Genomic DNA, 27,452 nt, shown 5'->3' with positions numbered 1-27,452 from the left:
TACTGGATGGCATCAACCCACCACAGCTGCAGCTGAGCAACCTCTGCTTTTCAGTTTTTTCACTGGTCCTGGCTACTTCCTCAGATGCAGCCTCACTAAGTGCTGCTTCATCATGAATGAGACAAGATGGCAAGTTACTTTTGGTGGGGAGGATAGGGTAGAAAGTTGGGGCCATCTTTGAGAACGATCCTCAAGTCTGTAAAACCACCTGAATGCCAAGAGTACACTAGGCAATGGCAGTTCCTCTTACTGGGAAGCCTAGTCAGTGCCGACTGCTTCCATGTTAGGAAATGGTCTTTGGATTGAAATGCATTCCAGCAAGTCAAAGAAGCTTCAAATTAAAACAACACTGATGCCATATTCTCTTTCCAAAAGGGCTTCTCTCTTGCCCCAAAGCTAGTATACAAACTTAGAGAAATTAATGAAAAAAAAAAAGTCTTTGGGAAGGGCCCTTCTGTTTGATCACAGCATCCAGGGTAAGTTTCAAGAGCAGTGAAACTTTACACAAAACAGAAAAACATTTTTAACGAAGGACTGCTATGAGGATGACAAAATAGCTCACTTGAATATTCACTACTTTGTCATGTGCATGACCCAGGCAAGAGCCTGGTCCCCACTGCACTGAAGGAAGTTTCAGAGTGCGATGAACTACTTATCATTCTCCTTATGTAGATTTTATCACTATTCAGGATATTTAATTAAATGTAAAAATATTAGGAAGTTCATAGACACCCCTTTCTAAAATTTTGAGTAGAAGTATTAATTAAAATCCTTAACTTTAACCTAATGAAACCATACAGTCTTAAAGTCAGGTAATCAAAGCCAATGAAGCTGTATGTCTATATTTAGCATTTACTCATAGAATGTAATCACTTCCCTTTACAGAACAGTTTTGCTAAATGTCTAAGAGAACTGGGACTGCTTATCAATGTGTCTGTATAGTATGCATGTACACACACACACACACACACACACACACACACACGAACACCTTTCCTCAACAATATCACTCAATTTCATATTCTCAGTTTCCACCATATCTTATTGAGGTGCAAATGACAAATATAAATTGTATACTTATATAAGAGGCATAATGCATGTTTTAACATACACTTGGCCCTCTATATTCAGCTGTGAATCAAAAATGCATACTATGGGGAGTCGGGTGGTAGTGCAGCTGGTTAAGTGCACATGGAGCAAAGCATAAGGACTGGCATAAGGATCCCGGTTCGAGTCCCCAGCTCCCCACCTGTAGGGGAGTTGCTTCACAAGCAGTGAAGCAGGCCTGCAGGTGTCTATCTTCTCTCCCTCTCTCTGTCTTCCTCTCCTCTCTCCATTTCTCTTTGTCCTATCTAACAACAATGACATCAATAATAACAACAATAACTACAACAATAAAAAAAGACAACAAGGGCAACAAAAGGGAAAATAAATAAATAAAAAAATGCATACTATGCAGTCAGGCCTACACTAGCTAAGGCTGTATCTTTGCTGACCTATACTGTGCAGCCTTTTTTCTCTTATTGTTATTCACTAAACAATAAAGCATAAGCACTATTTACAGAAAAAAAAAAACCTACTTACAGAGCATTCACACTGTGTTAAAATTTGGTTATTTAAATAATCTAAAGATAGTTTAAAGTATATGGGATGATGTGTAAAGAAAATATGCATTTTATATAAGCAACTTGAGCATTTTATGTGGATTTGGGTATCTATGGAGTCCTAAAACCAATTACTTGTGGATACCTAAGGATTCTTGTATGCATACATTGTGAAGTTAATTTCACAGTAAAGCTAGCTGATACTTCTGTCACCTCACATAGTGACCTTTGAGAGTGTGTGGTGAGAACATTTCTGACCCACTGTCTAAGCAAATTTAAAATACACAATGCATTATTAACAGGAGACCCCTGCAAATTATTTATTCTGCATAACTGAAATTTTATGTTTAGAATTAACATCTTGCTAACTTTTCCCAGCTCCGTATTTTCCCACTTTTCCTCACTGCCAGCCAGCCCCTGGCAGTAGCCACTCCACCAACAGCACCACATTTGATAAGCTAAATTTTAGTTTTAATTACCAAACAAGTTTTTTAGGAATGAACATATATTACTATTATACTTAGTAGAATCCAAATATTGGATGGTGCCTTCTTGTGAACAATTGCATATTTTCTTTCACCTATAAATGAGCAATTTGGGATTGATTTTTCTGGTTATGTATTTATCGCAAAAAAGTGACATCTTTGTATACCTTTTGCAGTTAAGTCATTCAAATCAATTATTATAAAGTCTATTTCTAAGTAGTTTCAGCACTGCCTACAAATGCTGAAAATATCTTTATCATAAAAATATTGATTCTTATTAATTTGAAAATTAAAGAATATACCAAAAATGCCAACAACTGATGGTTGATCCCTCAAAGGAGAAAAGAAAAAATTCCATGTGGTTGTCACTTCCTTTCCTTTTCTCTCCACCTGCCCCTCTCCCTCTCCCTCTCTATTTTTGTCTCTATCTTAAAGTGGGGGGAGAGGGAAATGGAAAGAAATAGGGAAAGGGAGCTAGGGAGAGAACAAGGGAGAGGGAGTGGGAGGGAGAGAGAAAGAGAGAAAGAAAGAGAGAGAGAGAGAGAGAGAGAAAAGAAATTGCCATTCCATTAATAGTCTAATCAGTATGGGCAAGGGAAATTAAAAAAAAAGAAGAAGAAGAAATCCTTGTTTGAAAAACTTTCAGTCTGATTATTTCAGGCAGATAAGTAAATTTAGACAACCAAAATATGACTGACAAAGCAAGTAAAACTATGGGTAAAGGATTTTGTGAAGGCTGGTTCTCAAGGATTCCTCCCAGGCCCTTTTCCCAGTGTATAATTATACCTGTTGTTTGAGCTGCTGCACCAGACGATCCTTCTCCCTCTTTAGTGCAGCCACTTCCTCTTGCGTCTTCTTCTTAGAGGATGAAAGTTCCAGAAGAGCTATGTTGGCATCTTTTTCACTAATGGCAGCCAGAAGTGCTTCTTGCCTGCAAAAGAAAGAAAAATCCAAGAGTCAGTCCTCACCATCAAGATCTTTCTGACTTTCAGTGTCTTTATCACACTGTTGCATAGACATTTTAGTAGAGATGTTCTAAATAATACCTTACCTATACAATTTGCCCACATAACTTTTGATAAGTATTCCCTAGGTCCAGGCAAATTGAGGCATTATTAAAACTGGAAACAGGCTGAGACATAGTGCATTGGTGTGTTGCTAAATCTTCACACCTATGACCCCTGACACATTAAGGTTAATCCCTGGCACTATCAAATGCCAGAACTGAAGAGTGTTCTAGTCTGTCATTCTCACATTTAAAAATAAACAAATTTCCAGACTGAGAACATTTTCAGACAGAGACTGTACAACAGACTGTGAATGTTAGTAAATAGGGTTTAGAAGTGCAGCTATCCATTCCTGGGGCACTCTGAACACCTGATAGTCAAAATACACTTCCAGGGGGAGGGAGACAGTATAATGATTATACAAATACACTCTCTTGCCTTGAGGCTCCAGGATCAATCCTCTGCACCACCATAAATGAAAGTAAAAACAAACAAAAGACTAAAGTGAATTCACTTCCAATCATGGTTTTATGTGGCAGTGATTGGCACACACTGAAGTTGGTGAACAATTAGCCTTACAGCTCAAAATATATAACTTGATTGTTTTTCTTTTATATACATCACCTGTTAGACTTGATTTAAAGGAATTATATAACAATTCCTGTATGTAGCTGAGGAAATTCTGGATCTGAGAATACAGTGCCTAAATTTAACTTTGCTTTTGCCTTATGCTAAGATAGTTATACTTCAATGGTAATCATATGGAAGAGTTTCAGTTCAGCCACAAACTAGAAGACACTCTTTTAAATATTGACAGGACTTTTCTTTCTTCTAGAAATGGGTGGCTATGCAAAAGGAGTATTTGCAAGTGGAAGATGCAGTCAGTTTACATCAAGGAAAGGAAGATTTTTTTAAAGTTTTTTTTTCTCTTTTTTTTAATATTTATTTTATTATTTATTTATTCCCTTTTGTTGCCCTTGTTTTTTATTGTTGTAGTTATTATTATTGTTGTTGTCGTTGTTGGATAGGACAGAGAGAAATAGAGAGAGGAGGGGAAGACAGAGAGGAGGAGAGAAAGACAGACACCTGCAGACCTGCTTCACCGCCTGTGAAGCGACTCCCCTGCAGGTGGGGAGCCGGGGTTCGAACCAGGATCCTTATGCCGGTCCTTGTGCTTTGCGCCACCTGCGCTTAACCCGCTGCGCTACAGCCCGACTCCCGGAAAGGAAGATTTATCTAAATAGTTGGAAGAGAAAAAGATTCTCATAAACTGTATAACTTTGTATTGGATTGTCAGAAAAGTCATGACATAATTTTTTAAAATTAAATTTATTTATTATTGGGTAATGGCAGAAAGAAATTTCCATGAGAGGGAAAGATAAGAGAGGGAGAGAGACAGAAAGACACCTGCGTCCCTGCTTAACCACCTGCAAAGCTTTCCCCTGCAGGTGGGGACCAGGGGTTTGAACCTAGTATTCTTTTCTATGCAAAAACATTTCATGACTTTTCCAACAACCCAAATACCTGACCACCTTTAATATAATTCTTTTTTAAAAAATATTTATTTTCCCTTTTGTTGCCCTTGTTTTTTTATTGTTATTGTTGTTGTTGATGTCATCATTATTAGATAGGACAGAGAGAAATGGAGAGAGGAGGGGAAGACAGAGAGGGAAGAGAAAGATAAACACCTGCAGACCTGCTTCACTGCTTGTGAAGCGTCTCCTGTACAGGTGGGGAGCTGGGGGCTTGAACCGAGATCCTTACCCAGTCCTTGCGCTTTGCACCACGTGTGCTTAACCAGCTGCACTGCCGCCCAACTCCCCTTTAACATAATTTTAAGAAATGGCAGATGGCTGGTTCATGCCTTAAAGCTCCAGCCAACACTAAATGAAGAACAAAAGTCTAAAAATACCCAATGACTACTTTAAGAAATATGTTAAGTGGAGAAATGAACTTAAAGGTGAAGGAGTTCAAGACTGTTTCACTAAGTACTGTTTCCTGTTGATTGCTGTCATCTATCCCCTTTTTTCGAAGCTTAAAGAAATGTGCTTTCTCAAAATGGAGGCAGCATTTCTATATACCAATACTCAAAACCATACATTTAGCAGCAGACAAAGAAGGAAGATGAATTATCCAATTAGGCTGAATCATAAGCATGTTTGATGAATGCAATAAACAAAGGTAGTGGTATTTGATTCTACTCTATGCTTTAGGAAAACATCATAATTTAGCAACAGTAAAATGTATTTCATAATGATGAAGCATCTTGACTGAATTCCAAATTCTTTTATAAATAATATACTTGGCCAGCTAGTGTGGCACAGTTAATCTCTGGGGTAAAATGTCACATTCTAAAACTGCAATATGATTTAACAGGTGACATTTTAGAATCCCAACTTTAAAATAAAAGATGTGACACTGAAGTCTGAGTCACTGGAATAATGCCTTTTAATAATAGACTTTTTTCCTTTTACATGCCAAATATGAATTTTAGATCACTGATATCACTTGATTTCTGTTGATCACTGGTAATATACAATGGACTAAACAAGATCTAACTTCTCTTTCATATCCAAGACTCTGAGTCTCTAAAAATTTAGGCTCAATTCTTTTGAAATTCAAAAAGAATTTAAAAAGGGGCACAGTTACTGTTACTCTCACTTATAATTCTGGTAGATTTGAAAAGGGCATACTCTTGGAGGTAAACAAGAATACAGACGCTAACAAATAGTAACAGGATAACTTTTTTGGGATAAGAAAATTATTCCTTAATAGATCTGATAGAAAAGACCATTAGTGTGGGGGATGGGTGGTAGCACAGAGGGTTAAGTGCACATGGTGAGGTCGTTTGCCCAGAGAAGTCAGGGTGGAATCACAGTAGCATCTGCAACTTGGTAACACTCTACTTTTTTTTAAATTTTTTATCTTTATTTTTATTGGATAGAGACAGCCAGAAATTGAGAGGAATGGGGAGATAGGAATGGGGAGATAGAATGCAGAGAGACACCTACAGTCCTACCTCACCACTCATGAAGCTTTCCCTCTGCAGGTGGGGACTGGAAGCTCAAACCTGGATCCTTGCACACTGTAACATGTACACTCAATCAGGTGCACCACCACCTGGCCCCTAACACTCTACTTTTAAGGGGGCTCTGGGAAAGCAGAGCTCCAGCACACATTGGTAGGGTTGTCTGTCCAGGGAAGTCTGGTTGGCATCCTGCTAGCATCTGGAACCTGGTGGTTGAAAAGAAAGTTAACATACAAATCCAAACACACTGTTGACCAATCATGGACCTAAAGGCTGGAATAGTGCAGATGAAGAGTTGGAGGGGGGTCCTCCATTTTGTAGATAGCTAGTAGGCATATTTTAGTTATATTCCAAAGGACCTGTGGCTATATTAGTTTTTTTTTTCTTTTTTCCCCTGAACCTGAAATCTGATATGCAGGTGGATTCAAGTTATTGTCTGGGGAGATGATGTCATGGCTGGAACAAGGACCAGAAAGCTGGATCAGGGAAGAGAGTAGCTCCTAATATGGGAAAGGGGTATAAATATTGTTGACTGTAAACCCCACCGATCTGATGTGATCTGGGGCCCATATTCAGTTTAGGAGCCTATGTGACCTCTGCATCCCTGCAGATCTGACCACATTCTGTGGTCATGAGTAGGAATATTCCAAGCTGCCCCAATAACTATTGCATTCTTAAACCCTAAGACAGCAGGAACCTTTCCTTTTTTCTATAAAGCCTATATTTCTCCCAGTCCTAAAACCTCTAAGTGGGACTCACTTTCCTGCATGCTTCATCCAGTGCATACCAACTGATACTGCACTTACTGATCCCAACCCAATTAATGCAACCAATACCACCTCGGCATGTTTCACTTCAGACTGTCCTAGATCACAGGACCCCTCAATTCCATTTTGGGTGGTACACTTCTTAACAAAACTCAAAACCTACGAGATAGGGCATATGTATATGTATCCATAAGTTAGGGGAAAACATGTACCTTAAAACAAAAGTGCATGGGAGTTGGTGGTAGCTCAGTGGGTTAAGCACAGGTGGCACAAAGCACAAGGACCAGTGTGAAGATGCCAGTTTGAGCCCCTGGCTCCCCATCTGCAGGGGAGTTGCTTCACAAGCGATGAAGCAGGTCTGCAGGTGTCTATCTTTCTCTCCCCCTCTCTGTCTTCCCCTCCTTTCTGCATTTCTCTCAGTCCTACCCAACACCGACGACAATAGTAACTACAACAATAAAACAACAAGGGCAACAAAAGGGAATAAATAAATAAATATTTTTTAAAAGTGCACAATATCTTGCAGTGAGTCAATAAATGTAGCAAGCAAGCAGAAAGACCTAAAAAGACACCATAAAGTACCTAATGAAATAGTTTCTACTTAGACCTACATACCCTCCTCACCTATCTCCTATTACACATTCCTCAATCACTTCAAAGCTAACCTTGTCAGACAAAGTAAAGACTAAAAAGTTGAAGAAGGGTAAGAGACTGGCATACTTTAATGATGACTCTTTAGTAACTACCAGGCCAACCCATCAGCTGGGGCCTTGGTCAGGGAGTCTTGGAATTCCCACACAAACCTCTAGCAGATCCCTCTTGCCACTGTGAGGATGCCATGGGTCATCTCCATCATGAACAACATAATGGACCCCTTTGTGGGCTCCTATAGGACCTTGCCTTCAATGTGGATCAACAAGGGTAGGGAATGTTCCATTCTCTGAAAGGAGGTTGTACAACATACTCTACCTACTACCCAAGGAAGATGGGTCCTGAAATGAGTGCAGCCTGGAATTAGCCAACCACAGAATGCCAGCTCAGACCTACAGGGATGCAGAGGTTACATAAGCATCTGTACTGACTATGGGCCCCAGATCAGTCTAGCAGGGTTTACAGTTAACACTATTTATATACTTTCCCCATATTTGGGAGCTACTCTCTTCCCTGATCCTTTCTAGTCCTTTTTCCAACTATGACTCCATCTCCCCAGACAATAACTTAGGTCACCTGTATGTCATGTCAAGCTTATGCAAAAACTAGTAGGGTCATGAACCCTTTGGAATATACCTAAAATAGACTTATTAGCTTTTTCCAAAATGGAGACCCCAAACCTTCATCTTCAATATTACAGCCTTTAGTGGCATGATTAGTCAACAATTTGTTCTGCTTTATATCTTAACACTTTTTCAGCCACCAGGTTCCAGATGCTACTATGATGCCAACTTGACTTCCCTGGATACATGACCCAACCAATGTGCCCACCTCCCCAGATCCCTGCCCCACTAGGGAAAGAGAGAGAGGCTGGGAGTATGGATGGACCTATCAGTGCCTATCTTTTTTTTAAATTAAAAAAAATTTTAATGCCCATCTTCAGTGGGGAAGCAATTACAGAAGTCAGACCTTCTACCTTCTGCACCCCATAATGACCCTGGGTCCATACTCCCAGAGGGATAAAGAATAGGAAAGCTATCAAGGGAAGGGATGGGAAAGGGAGTTCTGGTGGGGTGAACTGTGTGGGATTTTACCCCTCTTATCCTATGGTCTTGTCAATACTTTCATTTTACAATTTTTTTTTTTTTTAAAAAAGCAAATGATCCAATTCAAAAGTGGGGAGAGGACATGAACAGAATATTCAAAACCAAAGAGATACAAAAGGCCAAGAGACAAATGAAAAATTGCTCCAAGTCACTGATTCTCAGAAAAATGTAAATAAAGATAACAGTGAGATAACACCACACACCTGTAAAAAGTCATACATCAGAAACTATCAGAACAACAAACGCTGGAGAGGTTGTAGGGACAAAAGAACCCTTCTGCATTGCTGGTGGGAATGTAAATTGATCCAGCCCCTGTGGAGAACCCTCACAAGGCTAGAAATGGACCTTCCTTATGACCCAGTATCCTCTCCTAGGGATATATCCTAAGGAACCAAACACAACGATCCAAAAAGATTTGTGTATACCTATGTTCATAGCAGCACAATTTGTAATAGTCAAAACTTGGAAACAACCCAGGTGTCCAACAACAGATCCAACAATAGATGAGTGGCTGAGAAAGTTGTGGTTTATATACACAATGGACTACTACTCAGCTATTAAGAATAATGAATCCACCTTCTTCGACTCATCCTGGATGGAGCTAGAAGGAATTATATTAAGTGAGACAAGTCAGAAAGAGAAAGATTAAGTATGGGATGATCCCACTCATAAATAGAAGTTGAAAAAGAAGAACAGGTAGGGAAACACAAAGCAGAATTTGCTGAGTTTAAAGTACTGCACAATGCAAAAACAAACAAACAAACAAAAAACAACCTCTGTGGAGGGGAGGATAGATTTTTAGCTCCACTGTTGGGGGTGGGGGTACGGTCACAGACCTTGGGTGGCGGGAATGGTGTGAATATATACTCCTATTAACCTATAGTCTTGTAAGTCACTATTGAATCAATATGAGAGCAGGAAAATAGAATGATTGTCTCGAGCTTTTTAATGCACAGATTTCAGTTCTGAGTATATATTTCTTCAATCTGAGCACTTAAAGTTACAAATTAGTAAACTGGCTGAATTTAACATTGAGCTTAAATTGTTAATGCATTTCTAATAGTAACTCCCCCCCCCCCTATTATATCACCTATAATCTTAGACCAAGAAGATGAGAAGTAACTGGTCTTGTCCATATATAAGATATAACTATTTGGAAATAGCATTAAATGACATAAATCATGGTAAGGTCTCATATATTATAGTAAATGCTAGCCATGGGATTTTCAAAGTAAACCAAGTTTCCAAATAACAAGGAACCTTCCTCATTCCCTATAAAAACCCTTATTTATGCCAGTCCTGGAACCTCTGAGGCTTTGCTATTTTTCCTTCATGCTTCTCTTGATCCACACTATTTGATCCTGCATCTGATGATCTCAACCAAATCAGTGCAACTAGTGCCACCTCAATATTTCACTTTGGACAGTGTCCAGAGACACCACATCTAGAATGTCAACCTTCCAGCTCTAATACTCTGGTGAGATCTTTCCTATATCATAGGACTCCTTAGTTCCATTTTGGGTGCCACACTTGCTAACAAAGTTACAGAACCTAGATACAGACAAGGCCCATGAGATAAGGCACATGTCCACATGTATCCACAAGTTAGGGGAAACTATATACTTTAAAGTAAAAGTGTGTAATAGCCTACAGTGACCCAATAAGTGCAGCAAGCAAGTAGAAAGACTTAAAAAAGACACCATAAAGTACTTAATCAAACATTTTCTTAGACCTGGATACCCTCCTTACCTACTTCCTATTTCACTTCCCTCAATCACGCTAAGTCTAACTCTGTCAGACAAAGTAGGGAGTACAAAAACTGGATAAGGGCAAGAGAATGGCACACTTTAATGATGGCTCTTTTGGTCACTATCAGGCCGCTCCATCATCTGGGGCCCCTGTCAGCGAATCCTGGTATTCCCATATAGCTAAGACGGGGCCTAGACCACTAACAGATCCCTCTTTCCACCATCACTGGTCATCTCCATCAGTAACAACATAGTGGATCCTCTTGGGCCTCTACAGAACCTTGCCCTCAATGTGGAATAATAGTGATAAAAATTGCCCCACTCTCAGAAGGGAGGCTGGGCCAACATACTCTGCCACTTGAGGAAGACTGGTCCTAAAATGAGTGCAGCCTGGAATGTTCCTAGCTGTGACCATGGAATGTAAACTCAGATTGATAGGGATGCAGAGGTTACACAGGCTCCTGTGCTAAATATGAATAAACATGGGCCCTAGGTCAGATCAATGGGGTTCATAGTTATTTATATACTTTTATTTTATGGTATTTATATGCTTTTCCATATCTAGGAGCTACTCTCTGCCCTGATCTAGCTTTCTAGTCCTATTCTCAACTCTGACACCATCTTCCCAGACAATACCTTTAACCCATTTGTATGTCAGCTGCCGGGCTTCCTACATGAAAATCCCAAATCTTATCTGCTGTATATATTACCTTTAGATTTCTAATTATTAAACAATCTGTTCTGCTTTATATTTTAATGCTTTTCAGATACCAAGTTGCAGATGCTACCATGACACCAACCTGTCTTCCCTAGGCAGATGACCTCACCAATGTGTCCTGGAACCCCACTTCCCCAGAGCCCTACCCCACTAGGGAAAGATAGGAACAAGATGGGTGTATGGATCAACCTGTCAACACCCATTTCCAGAGAAGAAGCAATTACAGAAGCAGACCTTCCACCTTCTGCTCCTTATGAAGATCTTTGGTCCATACTCTCAGAAGGATAAAGAATAGGGAAACTTCCAACAGAAGGGAGAGGATACAAAATCCGGTAGTGGGAATTATATGAATTTACCCCTCTACGTCACAATCTTGTCAATTATTATTAAATCACTAAAAAGAAAAAAATAGGAAAGCTTCCAATGGCATCCCTCTTATCCCACAATCTTACCAATCATTATTAAATAACTAATAAAAATGTAATAAGTAAATAAAAATAATTTTATTTTAGTAGCTGTAACAGGATTATTACTTTGGAAATTTTTTTTTCTGTTAAAATCTTACTCATTGCAGAAAAGAATTAAAGACATATAAAACTGCTAAGAAACTTAAAAATGCAAGAAATAGTTCCAATTTGATCAGAGTCAGAGGCTTGAAATTTGACCTAGTCTAATTTTGATACAGCTGTTTGAAAAAATGAACCTTACTAAGGATTAATAATTGACTCTAAGAGCTTAAACAGAGTCAATGGCTTAATATCTGGAAGTCACCTATTCTAATTTTAATATAGCTATTTGAAAAGTGGAACTTGCTGGGGATTAATGGTTGACTTTAAAAGCTTAAATAACTAAAGGTTATCCACAGAAAAGGAAGAATTGCTAGTAAAGCATATTCTGATGTAGCTTCTCACATGCCCCTAGGGAGTAAAACAAAGCACATAAAATATGAAAGGTGTTATATGTATGCCACAGCTCAGAGCAAAAAAAAAAAGAGAACTGCAATGTTCTTCACCCAAATTACTGTCCTTATCCTGTGTCTTTTCGTCAGTTAAAAAAAAATTTTAAATGTCGACACAACCTTTCACAGTGATTTGGAACCCCCTACTGCTTGAGTAACATGCCATATTACTTGCACAATGAGTAGGTAGCAGCAAAATCCAACTTTAAGTCATTAAAGTGGTCTATTCATTTCATCTCCGGTGCTTTTAAACTACCAGAACAATTGAACCTGCCCTTTGACCTGCAGATTCTAATAGAAGCAAGATGTTTCCAAAAGCACACTGCTATGGTAAAGTTTCAAGAAATATTAAAACCTCCTCTGTGTCCTTTTCCCTTGTGAGCAAACTTAAGAGTTAGGAGGTATATCCAAGGTAAATGGAACTCAAAATTTTCTTAATAATTCCCAAATCCTTGAAGAAATCACAGTTGCCTCCTACTATTAGGAAATAAGAGATGTAATTAGAGTTGGAATGATGATGGTTAACAATTAAAGAGTTTTAAATATGGTGTTCTTAATAAAATGTAAGATGGAAAAAAGATGAATGAGGGGATGTTAAGATTTATTTTTCTATTTCCTGTGACTGAGCCTTTCAAATTGAATAATTACATATCTGTGCTTCAAGAATACCACAATCAGGTAATATCATGTAAGAGACCAGATGAAACCAAGACTAAGAGCAGTAGGTTTGAAAATGCTGTCACAGACATGAAGCTTAATCTACTTCAATATGAAGATAAAATCAAAATTTTAGATTTTTTTACAAAGTCCTCCTTAATTTTGGTGATCCCATGACTTGCTATTTAACCAGTAAACTATCCAAAGTAATTATTAAATTACTAGAATAATTCTCTCATTTAAATTCCTGAAGAAATCCATTTGATTTTGATTTTATATAACTTCCCTGATGAGGTTTCATAGTATGGTAGATATTACCACTGTAGAAGGCAAGCATTGATGATTCCATCTTGCTCTCTCCACTTGGGACTGAACTACTTTACTTATTCACTAGCTTCTGATCTAACATTTAGAAATGAATTACTACAAACAAGGTATAAATAGCCAAATACCAAGTACTTGATTAGTGCCTATTATATGCCAGGTCCTATGCTACATACAACTGATGTGGTGAAATAATGACTTCACAGGATTTAGTCTAGTAAGAAAGTAAGTCATTAAGCAAAATTAAGTACATAGAAAAATAATTACTTTTCTCTGTAATGCTAAGAAAATACACACACACAGACACACACACACACACCCACCCTTTAATGAGCTCTTTTTGACTTTACTTATGACACTATGTATCAAAATGTTAGAAGAGCCCTTTTGTATTAAGAAAAAAAGCAAACCAACCAAATCTTTATCCAAAACATCTTTCAACAAAGTCTTGGCCACTAACCACTTGGAAGTCGCTGTGCACAGTGGGTGAGCCACTTCCTGGCAAAGCTTTGACTGTGAAGTACTAACTTTCAGTGCTAAACAATGGAGTACACACATATGCTAATTTTAATGACATACAACTGAAATGTTATGCTACATCTTTCTCCAATTAAAAATAAAATAAGGGAGTCGGGCAGTAGTACAGTGGTTTAAGCACACATGGCATAAAGTGCAAGGACTGGCTTAAGGATCCCATTCGAGCCCTGGCTCCCCACCTGCAGGGAAGTCACTTCACAAGCAATGAAGCAGGTCTGCAGGTATCTTTCTTTCCCCCTCCCCTCTTCATTTCTCTCTGTCCTATCCAACAATGATGACAACAATAATAACTACAACAATAAAACAACAAGGGCATTACTCACCTGAGTAATGAGACTGAAGGGTTGACATTCCACGCCTGACGTCTCTACCCTGCCCTCAATGTGGATCAACAACAGTAGAGAATATCCTATCCTCCAGAGGGAGGCTGGATAATATACTCTTATCTACCATCTGAGGAAGATGGGTTCTGAAATTGGGGCAGCTTGGAACTTTCCTACTCATGACTACAGAATGCAAGTTCAGACCTACAGGGATGCAGAGGTTACATAGGCTCCTGTGCTAAATATGGGCCCCAGACCAAATTGATGGGGTTTACAGTTAATAATATTCATATACTTTCCCCATATTTGGGAGCTACTCTCTTCCCTGATCCAGCTTTCTAGTCCTTTTGCCAACTATGATACCATCTCCCCAGACAATAATTTGGGTCCACCTGCATGTTAGCTGTCAGACTCAGGCAAAAGCTAATAAAGTCATGGGCCCCTTGGAATATACCTAAAATACACCTACCAGAGCTTTTTCCAAAACGGAGACCCCAAATCTTCATCTGCACTACTCCAGCCTTTAGGGGCATAATTAGCCAACAATTTGTTCTGCTTTATATATTAACTCTTTTTCAGCCACTAGGTTCCAGATGCTACCATGATGCCAACCTGACTTCCCTGGGTAGATGAAGTCCTGCCTCCCCAGAGACCTGCCCAACTAGGGAAGAGAGAGACAGACTCTCTTCAAGTGACATTAGTTATGGCTGGCTCTGTCCTATCTCACTTTATGGATTTATAACAGATTTTCAGTTAAAGACCCATCCAGAAACCATGTGTGGCTGACAAATCTGCCATTCCTGTTATGGTGTGGTATAAATAAATCAAGGGGCTTTGGTCAATACAGCCAACTTGTAAAGTCACTCATAGAGCCAGCAGTACCATCCCCTAGGACTGTAGACTTTATTACAGCAAACCTCAGAACAAGATACAATTTCCTGAATCAAGAAGCAGCCACTAAATCAGGTCACCTGGATAGCGCTGGAATCATTTAAAAAACACAATAGGCTTCAATCCACCACTGTTCTCCAACTTTGCTCCAACTCTGTTCCTGTTCACAAATACCAAGTTAAAAAAGGAACCTCTTCTGACTAAATTATTATGGTGAGACAACTATGAAGTAAACTTAAAAGTAACTTAACTTGATCTTTATTGTACTCTGAAACTTAAAAGTAACTTAACTGTATCTTTATTGTACTGTCAGAACATTTTTCTGGGCTCACAGACCCACACTGCAATTGGTGTAATTTATGTAAATGTTACATACACTTTAAACCAAGATTGACAGTAGTTTTATGCTCTTTTGTAGGAAAACTGGAAATACAACCAATTGTAAAGGCTATGACTTTGTTGTAATCCTAAAGCCTTTTTATATTAAATTCTAAATATAATCATCAAACCATCCTTTACCTTTTCACCCCTTTGAATAAAATGCTTAAAGCAGCCAAGACAAACAAAACCAGATTCTTAGTTATCAAAAAGAACTACTTTCTAAGACCAAAGTCACAAACAGCTCTTAGTGAGACAAAACAAAACAAACAAACAAACAAACAAAAACCTACCAATCCTAATTAATATCACTTTAAGGATTAAATGCAGCTGTTGAGTCCAAGCCTAGTTGTAGGCTCCTATTGTTTTCTGCTGCTTCCTGTAGCAACACTGGATAAAAAGTAGAGGGACTTCTCTTATAACCACAAAACTTGTGCCAATGCTGTGGTGAGTCAAACATTCAGTGAGTCAAAAAAAGATGAGACTATGAGAACCTCAGTAACTACAAACTACATTTTGATGACAATGCAATGACTGTTTATTTGGAGGAGCACAGGTCTCTAACTCCTGAATAGGAAATCATAATAAGCTGTGAGGTAGACTTAATTTATTTTTCCTTAAGCATATGTCTTATTGTTGATACAGTCCACCCAAATCTTTAAAAGTTCAGTAACGAGAGCTCTTTAATTAAGAAATACTAAAACTTCTGGGAACAGAGAAGCAGGCATCTTCCTTCTTAATGACCTGTTTCATTTCTGGCATCTGGACCTGTTTCATTTCTGGCATCTGTGTCTTTTGAAGAAAGACATCCACACCAGGAAAGGAGTGGCAGATCTATTACACCCACCAGGGGGGTGGTTTCTCTCCATGGAATGCCACAAGCCAGATAGTATGAACAAACACTGCAGACAATATACCATAGATGAATCACACTCTTGAGAACCAAGTAGTTGATAGAAATATGAACAATTTTTTTGGCTTTGTATGTTAACTCTCTTTTCAATCACCAGGTTCCAGATGCCATCAGGATGCTAGCCAGGCTTCCCTGGATTGAAGACCCCACCAATGTGTCCTGGAGCTCAGCTTCCCCAGAGGCACACCCTACTAGGGAAAGAGAGAGGCAGACTGGGAGTATGGACCGACCAGTCAACGCCCATGTTCAGCGGGGAAGCAATTACAGAAGCCAGACCTTCTACCTTCTGCAACCCTCAATGACCCTGGGTCCATGCTCCCAGAGGGATAGAGAATGGGAAAGCTATCAGGGGAGGGGGTGGGATATGGAGATTGGGTGGTGGGAATTGTGTGGAGTTGTACCCCTCCTACCCTATGGTTTTGTTAATTAATCCTTTCTTAAATAAAAAAAAAAGAAAAAAAAAGAAATATGAAAAACTGGCATTTAGAAAGTAATGTTCAAGAATTTTAACCTGACAGCAAAGAGGATACCTTTTTGTAACTTACATGAAAATTGATGCCAATCATAAAACTTACTTAGTATTTTGTAAGGAATATTAGTTCAGGACCATAAAATAGACATATTTCCTTAGATAAAAGTGACTACATCACCTCAGTTTCCTTCTTTATAGTAATTCATTTTGATTTGAGAGCATTTTAAATTAACAAGTAAATGAAGCACTTTAAAAAAGTTAAGTGCCTGGAAATAAAACATAGTCTAAGATTTTGTTGACAAATTTCAGGAAGATACATTTTGAAGCTGCAAAGACTAAATCCTGATAGGAATGAATAACTGTGTAGGCTGGGCAGTGGCACACGGTTAAATGCACATATTGCTATACACAAGCCAGGTTTGAGTCCCGATCCCCACCTGCATGGAGGATGCTTCACAAGTGGTAAAGCAGGTTTGCAGGTGTCTTTCTCCGTTCCCTCTTGATTTGTTTCTGTCCTATCAAATTTAAAAAAGGGGAGGGGGGAGCCACTAGAAGTGGTGGATTTAGTAGTGCTGGCACCCAGCACCAGGGGTAACCATGGTGGCAGTTAAAAAAAAAAAAGGAAAAAGTAACTACATTTATCTCAATTCTGTTTAAACAGTGAATACAAGAGTATCATTAATCAGGCCCCAAGTCTAAACCTCCTTCCAAATATAAGCTCTGAACCATCTACCTACTGAATAACCAAATGTCATAATAGTTTTGTATTACAGTACAGTAATATTATCAACTAGTCAGTAAGTCGGTTTTTTTTTGAAATGTGACTTTTTAAGAAAAGTGATAGCTTTTAACTAAGATGTAAAGATTTCTCCTGCCAGTGTTTGTAATTTCTCATAAAGTTTATCATGCTTCCTCCCATCAGTTTTCTTCCTAATGAGAAACTTCTATTAAAAATATATGAACATAGGGACCTAACCACACATGGCAGGAAGCGCAAGGACCTGTGTAAGGATCCTGGTTCAAGACCCCGGATCCCTACCTGCAGGGAGGTTGCCTCACAAGCAGTGAAGCAGGTCTGCAGGTGTCTATCTTTCTCGTCCCTGGCTGTTTTGTAAGTATCATGTTTTTTCCCCCTAAAGATTTATTTACTTATAAGAGAAAGAGGGGGGACTAGAATATTACATCACTATGATACATATGACATCAGGGATCAAACTCAGACTATATTTCTGAAAGACTATGCTAACCAGCTTTGCTGGGTAAAATGCTTTGATATATCATCCCCATATTTTCCTAGCCCATAAGAACTCTGGTGAAAATCTACTTAAAAAATTATGTAGCATTCCCTTTTTGATGTTTTTTCTTGGTCCTTTTAAGATTCTCTTTGTGCTTGATTTCTGACAATTCTGTTTTGTCTCTAGAGCACTACTCATCTCTGGCTGATAGTGGTGCAGGAGACTGAACCTGGGACTTTTGAGAGGCTCAGGCAATAGAATCTTTTGAAGAACCTCTGCACTATTTTATTTCCCTGGCCTGATTTCCAACAGTTTTATAATGTTTTTTGGAGAGTTTTCCCAGTTTTATTGAATTATAATTTATACTCTATAACTATACATATGTATCTATAGTACAACACTTCCTACACATATTACAAAATATATATTACCAACAAATTTTGGTTTTGTTCTGATGATATGAATTTTTAGGATTCTGTGTGTAACTTCTGTATAACAGGCCAGTTATCTATTAAGTATTTCTTTTAACAAATATTTTACTTATTCATTTATGATTTATTGGATAGAGACAAAGAGAGATTGAGAGACAAGAGGGAAATAGGGAGAGAGAAAGAAAGAAACCTGTAGCACTCCTTTACCACTCATGAAGCTTTTCCCCTGCAGGTGAGGACTGAGGGCTTGAACCTAGGTCCTTGCTCATATTAGCAACGTGTACTCAACCAGGTGTGTCACCACTGGTCCCTCAAAATTTTTCATTGGGAACAATTTTTTATTTATTTATTGTCCCTTTTGTTGCCCTTTATTGTTGTTGCAGTTATTGTTGTTATTGATGTCGTTGTTAGGACAGAGAGAAATGGAGAGAGGAGGGGAAGAAAGAGAGGGGGAGAGAAAGATAGACACCTGCAGACCTGCTTCACTGCCTGTGAAGCAACTCCCCTGTAGGTGGGAAGCCGAGGGCTAGAACCGGGATCCTTTTGCTGTTCCTTGAGCTTTATGCCACGTGCGCTTAATCTGCTATGCTACTGCCTGACTCCTGGGAACAATTTTTTTTTTAAATTTCTTTATTGGGGAATTAATGTTTTACACTCGACAGTAAATACAATACTTTGTACATACATAAAATTTCCCAGTTTTCCATATAACAATACAACCCCCACTAGGTCCTCTGTCATCCTTTTTGGACCTGTATTCTAATTTCTTTGTTGGGGGATTAATGGTTTATAGTCGACAGTAAAATACAATAGCTTGTAAATGTGTAACATTTCCTAGTTTTCCACATAACAATAAAACCCCTACTAGGTCCTTCTCTGCCATTGTGTCCCAGGCCCTAAACCTTCCCCTGCCACCCCTCCCCAGAGTCTTTTACTTTGGTGCAATACACCAACTCCAGTCCAAGAAAAGAAACAATTTTTAGTCTTTATAATTACACTTGACATAAGCACAACTAATAATAACATTTGAAGTCCACAACAACCTAATCAGTTACTCTCACTTCAGAGAAAGAAGACTTAGATCAGGTTAACTAACTACAAATTCACACAGCTAAAGATAGCAGTGATTTAAACTCTAATTTTGAGTATATATTTATGATCAACACTACCAGGCATATGTGATGCAATTAGCAAAATTCAGATTACAAGCATAACACAAATCAAGTACAAAAGAACATAATAAACTGGCCTTCATAAATAGATCAACTACTTAATTACTAAATCCTAAGTATGCTATGAATTAAGTATAATATGAACTGGAGGTAAGAACTGGGATGTAGCTGGTCTGGAGTATGACTCTGCTTGTTGTCTGTGAGTAGGATCATTTAAGGATGTGGAGGAGTAGCTGCACCATCACAGCCAGACATGAATTGCAAGAGGACAGGTAACAAGGGTAGATTAGGAGAAGAAAACCAGAATGACCTTGTTTTGTGTGCCTCAGTGCACAGAAAATACTGAGTCAGGAGAAATACTAACTGTGACTAGGCCATAGCATTCCTTACACAGTAGTGGTAACCTCCACTCATTAACTTAAAACAAGCTATACCAGGACACAATTTGGGGAGTTTTTCAGACCTATCTGAAGAATGTTCATGGGCTTAAGTTCTCAGCCTGATTCTTTAATATACACAGCTAAAAATCCAAGTTTGTCTGTTTTCTGTTAACAAATGCTAACAGTTCTTTCTCCCCACCCCCAACAAATACACTGATAAGAGCTGTGCAAGGCCCTGGGTTAAGCCACTTCCTCCACATGGGTACACTGCACATAGCAGCAAGCAGAAGCTCTAAGAGCAATGGAGTGGTGCTGCAGTGTCTTTCCTCCTCCCACTCCCCAGCCCACTCTATCTAAAATGGAGAGAAAAGGAGACCATTGGAAGTGGTGGAACCATCCACGCATAAAGTCCCACAAACACAGGTGACACTGGAGGGAAAAAATAATTCTTAACTTTTAGAAATGTATACTGAGTATTGCACCAAAGTAAAGGAATCTGGAAGGAAGGGCAGATTTGCAGATTTTCAACTCCACTTTAGGGGGTTGGGGGTAGGGACAGATATTTTTGGTGGTGTGAATGGTGTTAATCTATACTCCTATTAACTTATAACCTTATAAATCACTATTTATTCAATAGGTCAGAGGAAAATAGAATGAATACCTCAAATTCTCTAAATGCATAGGTTTCAGTTCTGAGTACATATTCCTTTAGTCTGAGCACTTAATGTTTCAAATTTATAAACTGACTTAATTTGGACACAGAGCTTAAATTGTTAAAGTATTTCTAATAATAACTTTTATTCAAAATACTAAATTACCGGGGGCCAATCAGTGGTGCACCTGGTTAAGTGCATACAGTAGTAAGCACAAGGACCTGCAAAAGAATCCAGATCAAACCCCCCAGCTCCCCACCATCGGGGTGGGGGGCATATCACAAGTGGTGAAGCAGGTCTGCAGGTGTCTCTCTTTCTCTCTTTCTTTCTTTTTCTCCCGCCTCTCTCAATTTCACTCTGTCCTAGCCAATAAAATGGAAGAAAAAGAAAAATAGCCACCAGGAGCAGTAGATTCGTAGTGCAGGCACAGAGTTCCAGTGATAACCTGGAGGAAAAAATAATATAAAATACTAAGTTACCTAATCTTAGACCAGGTAGATCAGAAGCAACTGGCCCTGTTAGTATCTAAGATATAGTTATTTGTAAATAGCATTAAATGCCATAAATCATGATGAGGTTGTATGGTATAGTAAACCCTAACCCAAATAACTTGGTTATAATAATTATTACTTATTGCCTTCTTATACTCTAAGACAGCAGGGAACCTTCCTCATTCCCTTAAAATCTGATTTCTCCCATTCCTGGAACCTCTGGGATTTTGCTGTATTTCTTCATACTTTTCCTACTTTTCCTCTTAATCTTCTACCCTGTGATACTGCCTCTGCTGACCTCAACTAAATCAATGCAACCAGTGCCACCATGCCATATTTCACTTCAGACTGTATCCAGAGACGCCAAATCTGAGATGTCAACTATCTGGCTCCAATAACCTGGTGAGACCTTTCCTAACACATGGGAATTCCTACTTCCACTTCAAATGCCACATTCCCTAACAAAGCTACAGACCAAGTCCCAAGGGACAGAGTATATATACATATGTATCAATAAGTTAGGGGAAACTATATACCTCAAAGTAAAAGTGCTTAATAATCTTCTGACTTAGACTCAATAAGTCCAGCAAGAAACTAGATAGACATAGATACCATAAAGTAACTAATCAAATATTTACTACTTAGACCTAGACACCCTCTTCTACCCTTTGCTTTGCTTCCCTCAATCACTTTAAGTCTAACATCATCAGATAAAGACTATAAAAGCTGGATAAGGGCAACAGATTGGTTCAATTTAATGATGATTTTTTTGGTCAGTACCAAGCCACCCTATCATTTGGGGCTCTTGTCAAATAATCCTTGGATTGCTACATAGGTGTGATTGGCTTAGACCTCTAATGGATCCCTCTCTCCACCATCACTGGTCACTTCCATAAAAAATGTCATGAAGGTCCACTTGTGGTCCTCTCCAGGAACTTGTTCTCATGGCAAAGCAGCAATGGTAGGGACTGCCCCAGTCTCTGAAGGGAGGCTAGGTCAGCCTACCATGCCACTCCAAGAAGACTGGTCCTCAAATGAGTGCATCCTGGAATGTTCTCAACTATGATCATGGACTTCGAGCTCAGATTGACAGGGACTAGATGTTACAGAGGCTCCTGTGCTAAATATGAATAGATATGGGTCCTAGGTTAGATTGACGGTGTTAACAGTCAATGAAATTTATATACTTTCCTCATATTTGGGAGCTAATCTCTACCCTAATCCTATTTTCTAGTCCCTTCTCTGACATCATCTTCCCAGACAATACTTTAAAATTTTTAAAAATTATTTATATATAATGATCGACAAAACTGTAGGATAAGAGTGGGTACAATTCCACACATTTCCCACCACCAAAGTTCAGCATCCCTTCATTGGAAACATTCCTATACTTTATCCCACTGGGATGGACCATTATGGGGTACAGAAGTTGGAAGGTCTGGCTTCTATAATTGCTTTCTCATTATACATGTGTGTTGGCAGGTCAATCCATACTCTCATCCTCCAGACAATACTTTTTGCCCACCTGCATGTTAGTTACCAGGCTCACGCAAAAATTACTAAATTCATGGGCCCCTTGGAACATACTTAACTTCAAGCTTCCTACCTGAATATGAGCATTGGCAGGTCAATCCATACTCCCAGCCAGTCTCTCTCTTTCCCTAGTGGGGCAGGTTCCAGATGCTAGTAGGATGTGACCAGACTTCCATGGACAGACAACCTCACCAATGTGCCTCAGAGCTCTGCTTCCCCAGAGCCCTTCCCCACTAGGGAAAGAGAGAGATAGGCTGGGAGTATGGATCAACCTGTCAATGCCCATGTTCAGCGGGGAAGCAATTACAGAAGCCAGACCTTCAACCTTCTGTATCCCACAATGATCTTGGGTCCATACTCAGAGGGTTATAGAACAAGAAAGCTATCAGTGGAGGGGATGGTATATGGAGGTCTGGTGTTGGGAATTGTGCGAAGCTGTACCCCTTATCCTATGGTTTTGTCAATGTTTCCTTTTTATAAATAAAAAATTAAAAAAAAAACAAATTAGGAATGCAGGGGTGGGGGCATGGGATGGGACATAGTCTTTTGGTGGTGGGAATGGTGTTTATATACACTCCTACTAACTAACTTGTAGCCATATAAATCACTATTTAATTAATAAGAGGGGAAAAATTGATTGAATGTCTCAAAGTTTTTAAAACTTTTTAATGCGCAGACCATAGGCTGAGTCTTTGAAATGTTTACTCTTCTAAAATACCAGGAAAGCAGAAGCAACTAGTGGTGTTACTTTATAAAATACAGATATATATGTAACTTCAAAGGACAAATTTTGGTGAGGTCGTGTATGATACAGCAAATCCTAACAATGGGATTTTCAAAGTTAACCCAATTGCCAAATACTCTGATTATAGGGATAACTATCTATTGCCTTCTTAAGCCCTAAGACAGCAGGAACCTCCCATTTCCTTTATAGTTCCTAATGAAATAGTTTCTTCTTAGACTTACATACCCTCCTCACCTACTTCTTATTATACTTCACTCAGTCACTCCAAAGCTAACCTTATCAAAGTAAGAACTACAAAAGCTGAATAAGGGCAAGAGACTGGCATACTTTAATGATGACTCTTTAGTCACTATCAGACCACCCCATTATCTGGGGCCCTAGTCGGGGAGTTTTTCAAAGAACAAACATTCGGCTTCATTGATCTTTTGTACGGTTCTCTTATTTTTGACGTTATTTATTTCTGCATTGATTCTGATGCATAGATACCAGTTCTGAGTAGTGAGAGCTTGACTTCTTCCCTTCCAATCTTATTCCTTTCATTTCTTTCTCTTGCCCAATTGCTATGGCAAGAACTTCCAACACTATGTTGAGTAGTAATGGTGACAGTGGACAGCCCTGTCTAGTCTCCGATCTGAGGGGGAATGCCTTCAGCTTCTGTCCATTGAATATGATGTTGGCTGTAGGTTTGCTATATATGGATTCCACTATCTTGAGGAATTTCCCCTCTATTCCCTTTTTTTTTTAGGGTTTTGAGCATGAATGTGTGTTAGATTTTGTCAAAGGCTTTCTCTGCATCTATTGAGATAATCATGTGGTTTTTGGCTTTGCTTTTATTGATGTGGTGAATGACATTGATTGACTTAAATATGTTGAACCAACCTTGCATTCCTGGGATAAATCCCACTTGGTCGTGATGAACATTGCAAGGAAGACTAAAGCAGAAAAAAACAAATGGGACTATATCAAATTAAAAAGCTTCTGCACAGCCAAAGAAACTATCACACAAACAAAGAGACCCCTCACAGAATGGGAGAAGATCTTTACATGCCATACATCAGACAAGAGACTAATCACCAAAATATACAAAGAGCTCAGCAGACTTAGCACCAAAAAAGCAAATGACCCCATCCATAAATGGGCAGAGGAAATGAACAGAACTTTCACTCCAGAGGAGATCCAAAAGGCGAACAAACATATGAAAAACTGCTCCAGGTCACTGATTGTCATAGAAATGCAAATAAAGACAACATTGAGATACCACCTCACTCCTGTAAGAATGGCATACATCAAAAAGGACAGCAGCAACAAATGCTAGAGAGGCTGTGTGGACAGAGGAACCCTTTTGCACTGCTGGTGGGAATGTGAATTGGTCCAGCCTCTGTGGAGAACAGTCTGGAGAACTCTCACAAGGCTAGACATGGACCTTCCATATGATCCAGTAATTCCTCTCCTGGGGATATACCCCAAGAACTCCATAACACCCAACCAAAAAGATGTGTGTACTCCTATGTTCACAGCAGCACAATTGATAATAGCTAAAACCTGGAAGCAACCCAGGTGCCCAACAACAGATGAGTGGCTGAGAAAACTGTGGTATATATACACAATGGAATACTCTGCAGCTACTAAGAACAATGAACTCAACTTCTCTGACCCATCTTGGTCAGAGCTAGAAGGAATTATGTTAAGTGAGCTAAGTCAGAAAGATAAAGATGAGTATGGGTAGATCCCACTCATCAACAGAAGTTGAGAAAGAAGAACAGAAAGGAAAACTCAAAACAGGATCTGACTAAATTGAAAGTAGGGCACCAAAAAAAAAAAAAAAAAGAAAGTAGGGCACCAAAGTAAAAACCCTGTGGTGAGCGGGAGGGTGGACATGCGGCTTCCTGGGCTGGCGGGGGGTGTGTGTGTGTGTGTGTGTGTGTCAGGGTGGGGGGGGTGGGTAGGATGGGACACAACCTTTTGGTGATGGGAATGGTGTTTATGTACACACCTATTAAATTATAGTCATATAAATCACTATTTAATTAATATAAGAGAGGGAAAAACTGATTGTATGTCTACCAAAGGGACTTTTCAAAGTTAACCCAATTACCAAATAATGTGATGATGACAGTAACTATCCATTGTCTTCTTGAACCCTAAGACAGCAGGAACCTCACATTTCCACTATAGAGCCAACCACTGCGGTTTGTGCCACGTGGCTTAACCAGGTGTGCTACTGGCCGACTCTGGGGCACTCGATGAATAAAGATTTGAATGGCCTCGCCGCCACAAGCTTGGTTCCTGGGTCATCTCTCTCTCACGTCGCTAGCCCGAAAATAACTGAGGCAGAAAACAGAATGAGTAAGGATGATGAGTTGGAAAAAAAATAAGAGAACTAAAAAACAGATTAAAAGACGCTAAAAACAATAACAGAGATATATAGGATGGCCTCAAAAGAAGTATTATACACATTATTGGCTTACCAGAGGAAGAAAGAGAGGGAAGGGAAAAAATATTCTACATGACATAATAGCTGAGAGCTTACCTACTCTAGATAATATAAAAGAAGCAGAAAGGTGTTGGGACTGTGTGTAAGCTTGATAGAGCTTAGGGAGAACTCCCCCATCCTTGGATGGAGGTCTGAGAAGATACCCTCTTGGTTAGTCTCTCTCAACCGAGGTGAGCAAAAGGGGAGAAACTCACACTTAGTTCTTTCCTTCTTGACTCTCAGGCCCACAGAAACCCCAATACTTCTCCCCATTAACTGCAGGCCACATGGCCACCTACTTTAAGATTCACTTACTCAAAGTCACCTTACTTTCTGATCACAGAACACACCTTATCACACACTCCATCATACACCTCAGACCCCAGACAAGAGAAATTCCAAACTATATGGTCCGTTACCTTTCCCCTGGAGATCACCCCGACAGAAAGGGGCCAAAACACAATCAAACCAGACTTAAAGACAACAAGACACATCATATTTAGAAAGAAAAGGAATAAGAATAAAGAAAGAATCTTGAATGCTGCAAAAGAAAAATAATGAGTTATATACAAAGGTAAGCCCATAGATTAGCAGCAGATTTCTCCACACAAACTCTAAAGGCCACAGAGAATGGCAAGATATATATCGAGTACTCAGTGAGAAAGGCTTTCAACCAAGACTACTGTATTCTGCTAGACTGTCATTCAGACTAGATAGAGGCATAAAAACCTTTGCAGACAAGCAACAGTTGAAGGAATCAACCAAGCCTGCCCTGAAGGAAGTTCTGAAAGGTCTTTTATAAACAACCACAGTATAACATGCCAAATATCAGAACACTCTAAAAGTTTAGAATAATGACATTAAAATATCTTAAATCAATAATATCAATAAATGTTAATGTCCTGAATTCACCTATAAAAAGGCATAGAGTAGGAAGATGGATTAGAAAACACAACACAACCACCATGTTGTCTGCAGGAATCCCACCTAACTCAACAAAACAAACATTTTGTTCCATGACAATGGAGGGGGGAGCTCTAGTGCTATGGTATCTTTCTGAATCAAAGAAGGGCATCCTGAGAATGGTGAAATTGAATATGACCACAAAAAATATATACATACAATTCTAGAATTGTTTGACTATGTATGGTATATCAATATATGCTAAACACTTAGAGGTAGAGAGCTACATAAATAGGCACAGCCAAGAGAAAATAATTCAAACAACAGAATGATGAGTTGATTAAAACAAGTCATTATCAAAGAACTGAAAAGAAAAAAGTAACTATGAGAATGAATTGAAGGCAAAAAAAAAAAAAAAAAAGGATACAACATAGTAGCAAATACCATGGAGATACAAGTAGAATGAGAACTAAAAAGGTAATATTTTGCTTTTTGACTTTTGAAAGTAAAAAAAATTCTAAGACTTCATATTTAAGGTGACATCTTTAATTAGGCACCCCCCTCTTCCAAGGCATAGAGTTGAAATCACAGTTCTAAACAATGCACATAACTAATCCAAGTGTTAAATGCTTTAACAGTGTGGGATCTAAGCCCCACAGTGCATCAGGTAGGTAAATATCAACTCAAGTATATAATCCTAAATGAGCACAAGGTCATTAACTTAATCTCCTTCAACAAACTTCAAAGCATATGATTACTTCTCACTGCATTAAAATACAGGAAAAGCTCTGATCAATGGATGAAAAAGGATTAGCACTGATGGGGGGTCGGGCAGTAGCGCTACAGGTTAAGCACACATGGCACAAACC

The 27,452-nt window shown here is 39.0% G+C and overlaps 1 protein-coding gene across 9 annotated transcripts in view; it reads right to left on the bottom strand.

The window, feature by feature from the left end:
- ERC1 (ELKS/RAB6-interacting/CAST family member 1) overlaps positions 1–27,452 on the bottom strand; it is a 450,240-nt gene that overhangs the window by 106,881 nt on the left and 315,907 nt on the right. For all 9 annotated transcript variants that reach the window (XM_060190339.1, XM_060190341.1, XM_060190340.1 and 6 more), the window contains one exon: positions 2,876–3,020. In XM_060190339.1, the coding sequence (XP_060046322.1) occupies positions 2,876–3,020 (145 nt within the window). The remainder of the gene's footprint in view (positions 1–2,875; positions 3,021–27,452) is intronic.

Source organism: Erinaceus europaeus, chromosome 4 (assembly GCF_950295315.1).
Source record: "Erinaceus europaeus chromosome 4, mEriEur2.1, whole genome shotgun sequence".
NCBI lineage: Eukaryota > Metazoa > Chordata > Mammalia > Eulipotyphla > Erinaceidae > Erinaceus > Erinaceus europaeus.
The sequence above is the reverse complement of the archived record's forward strand: the minus strand, read 5'-3'. Positions and strand labels throughout refer to the sequence as shown.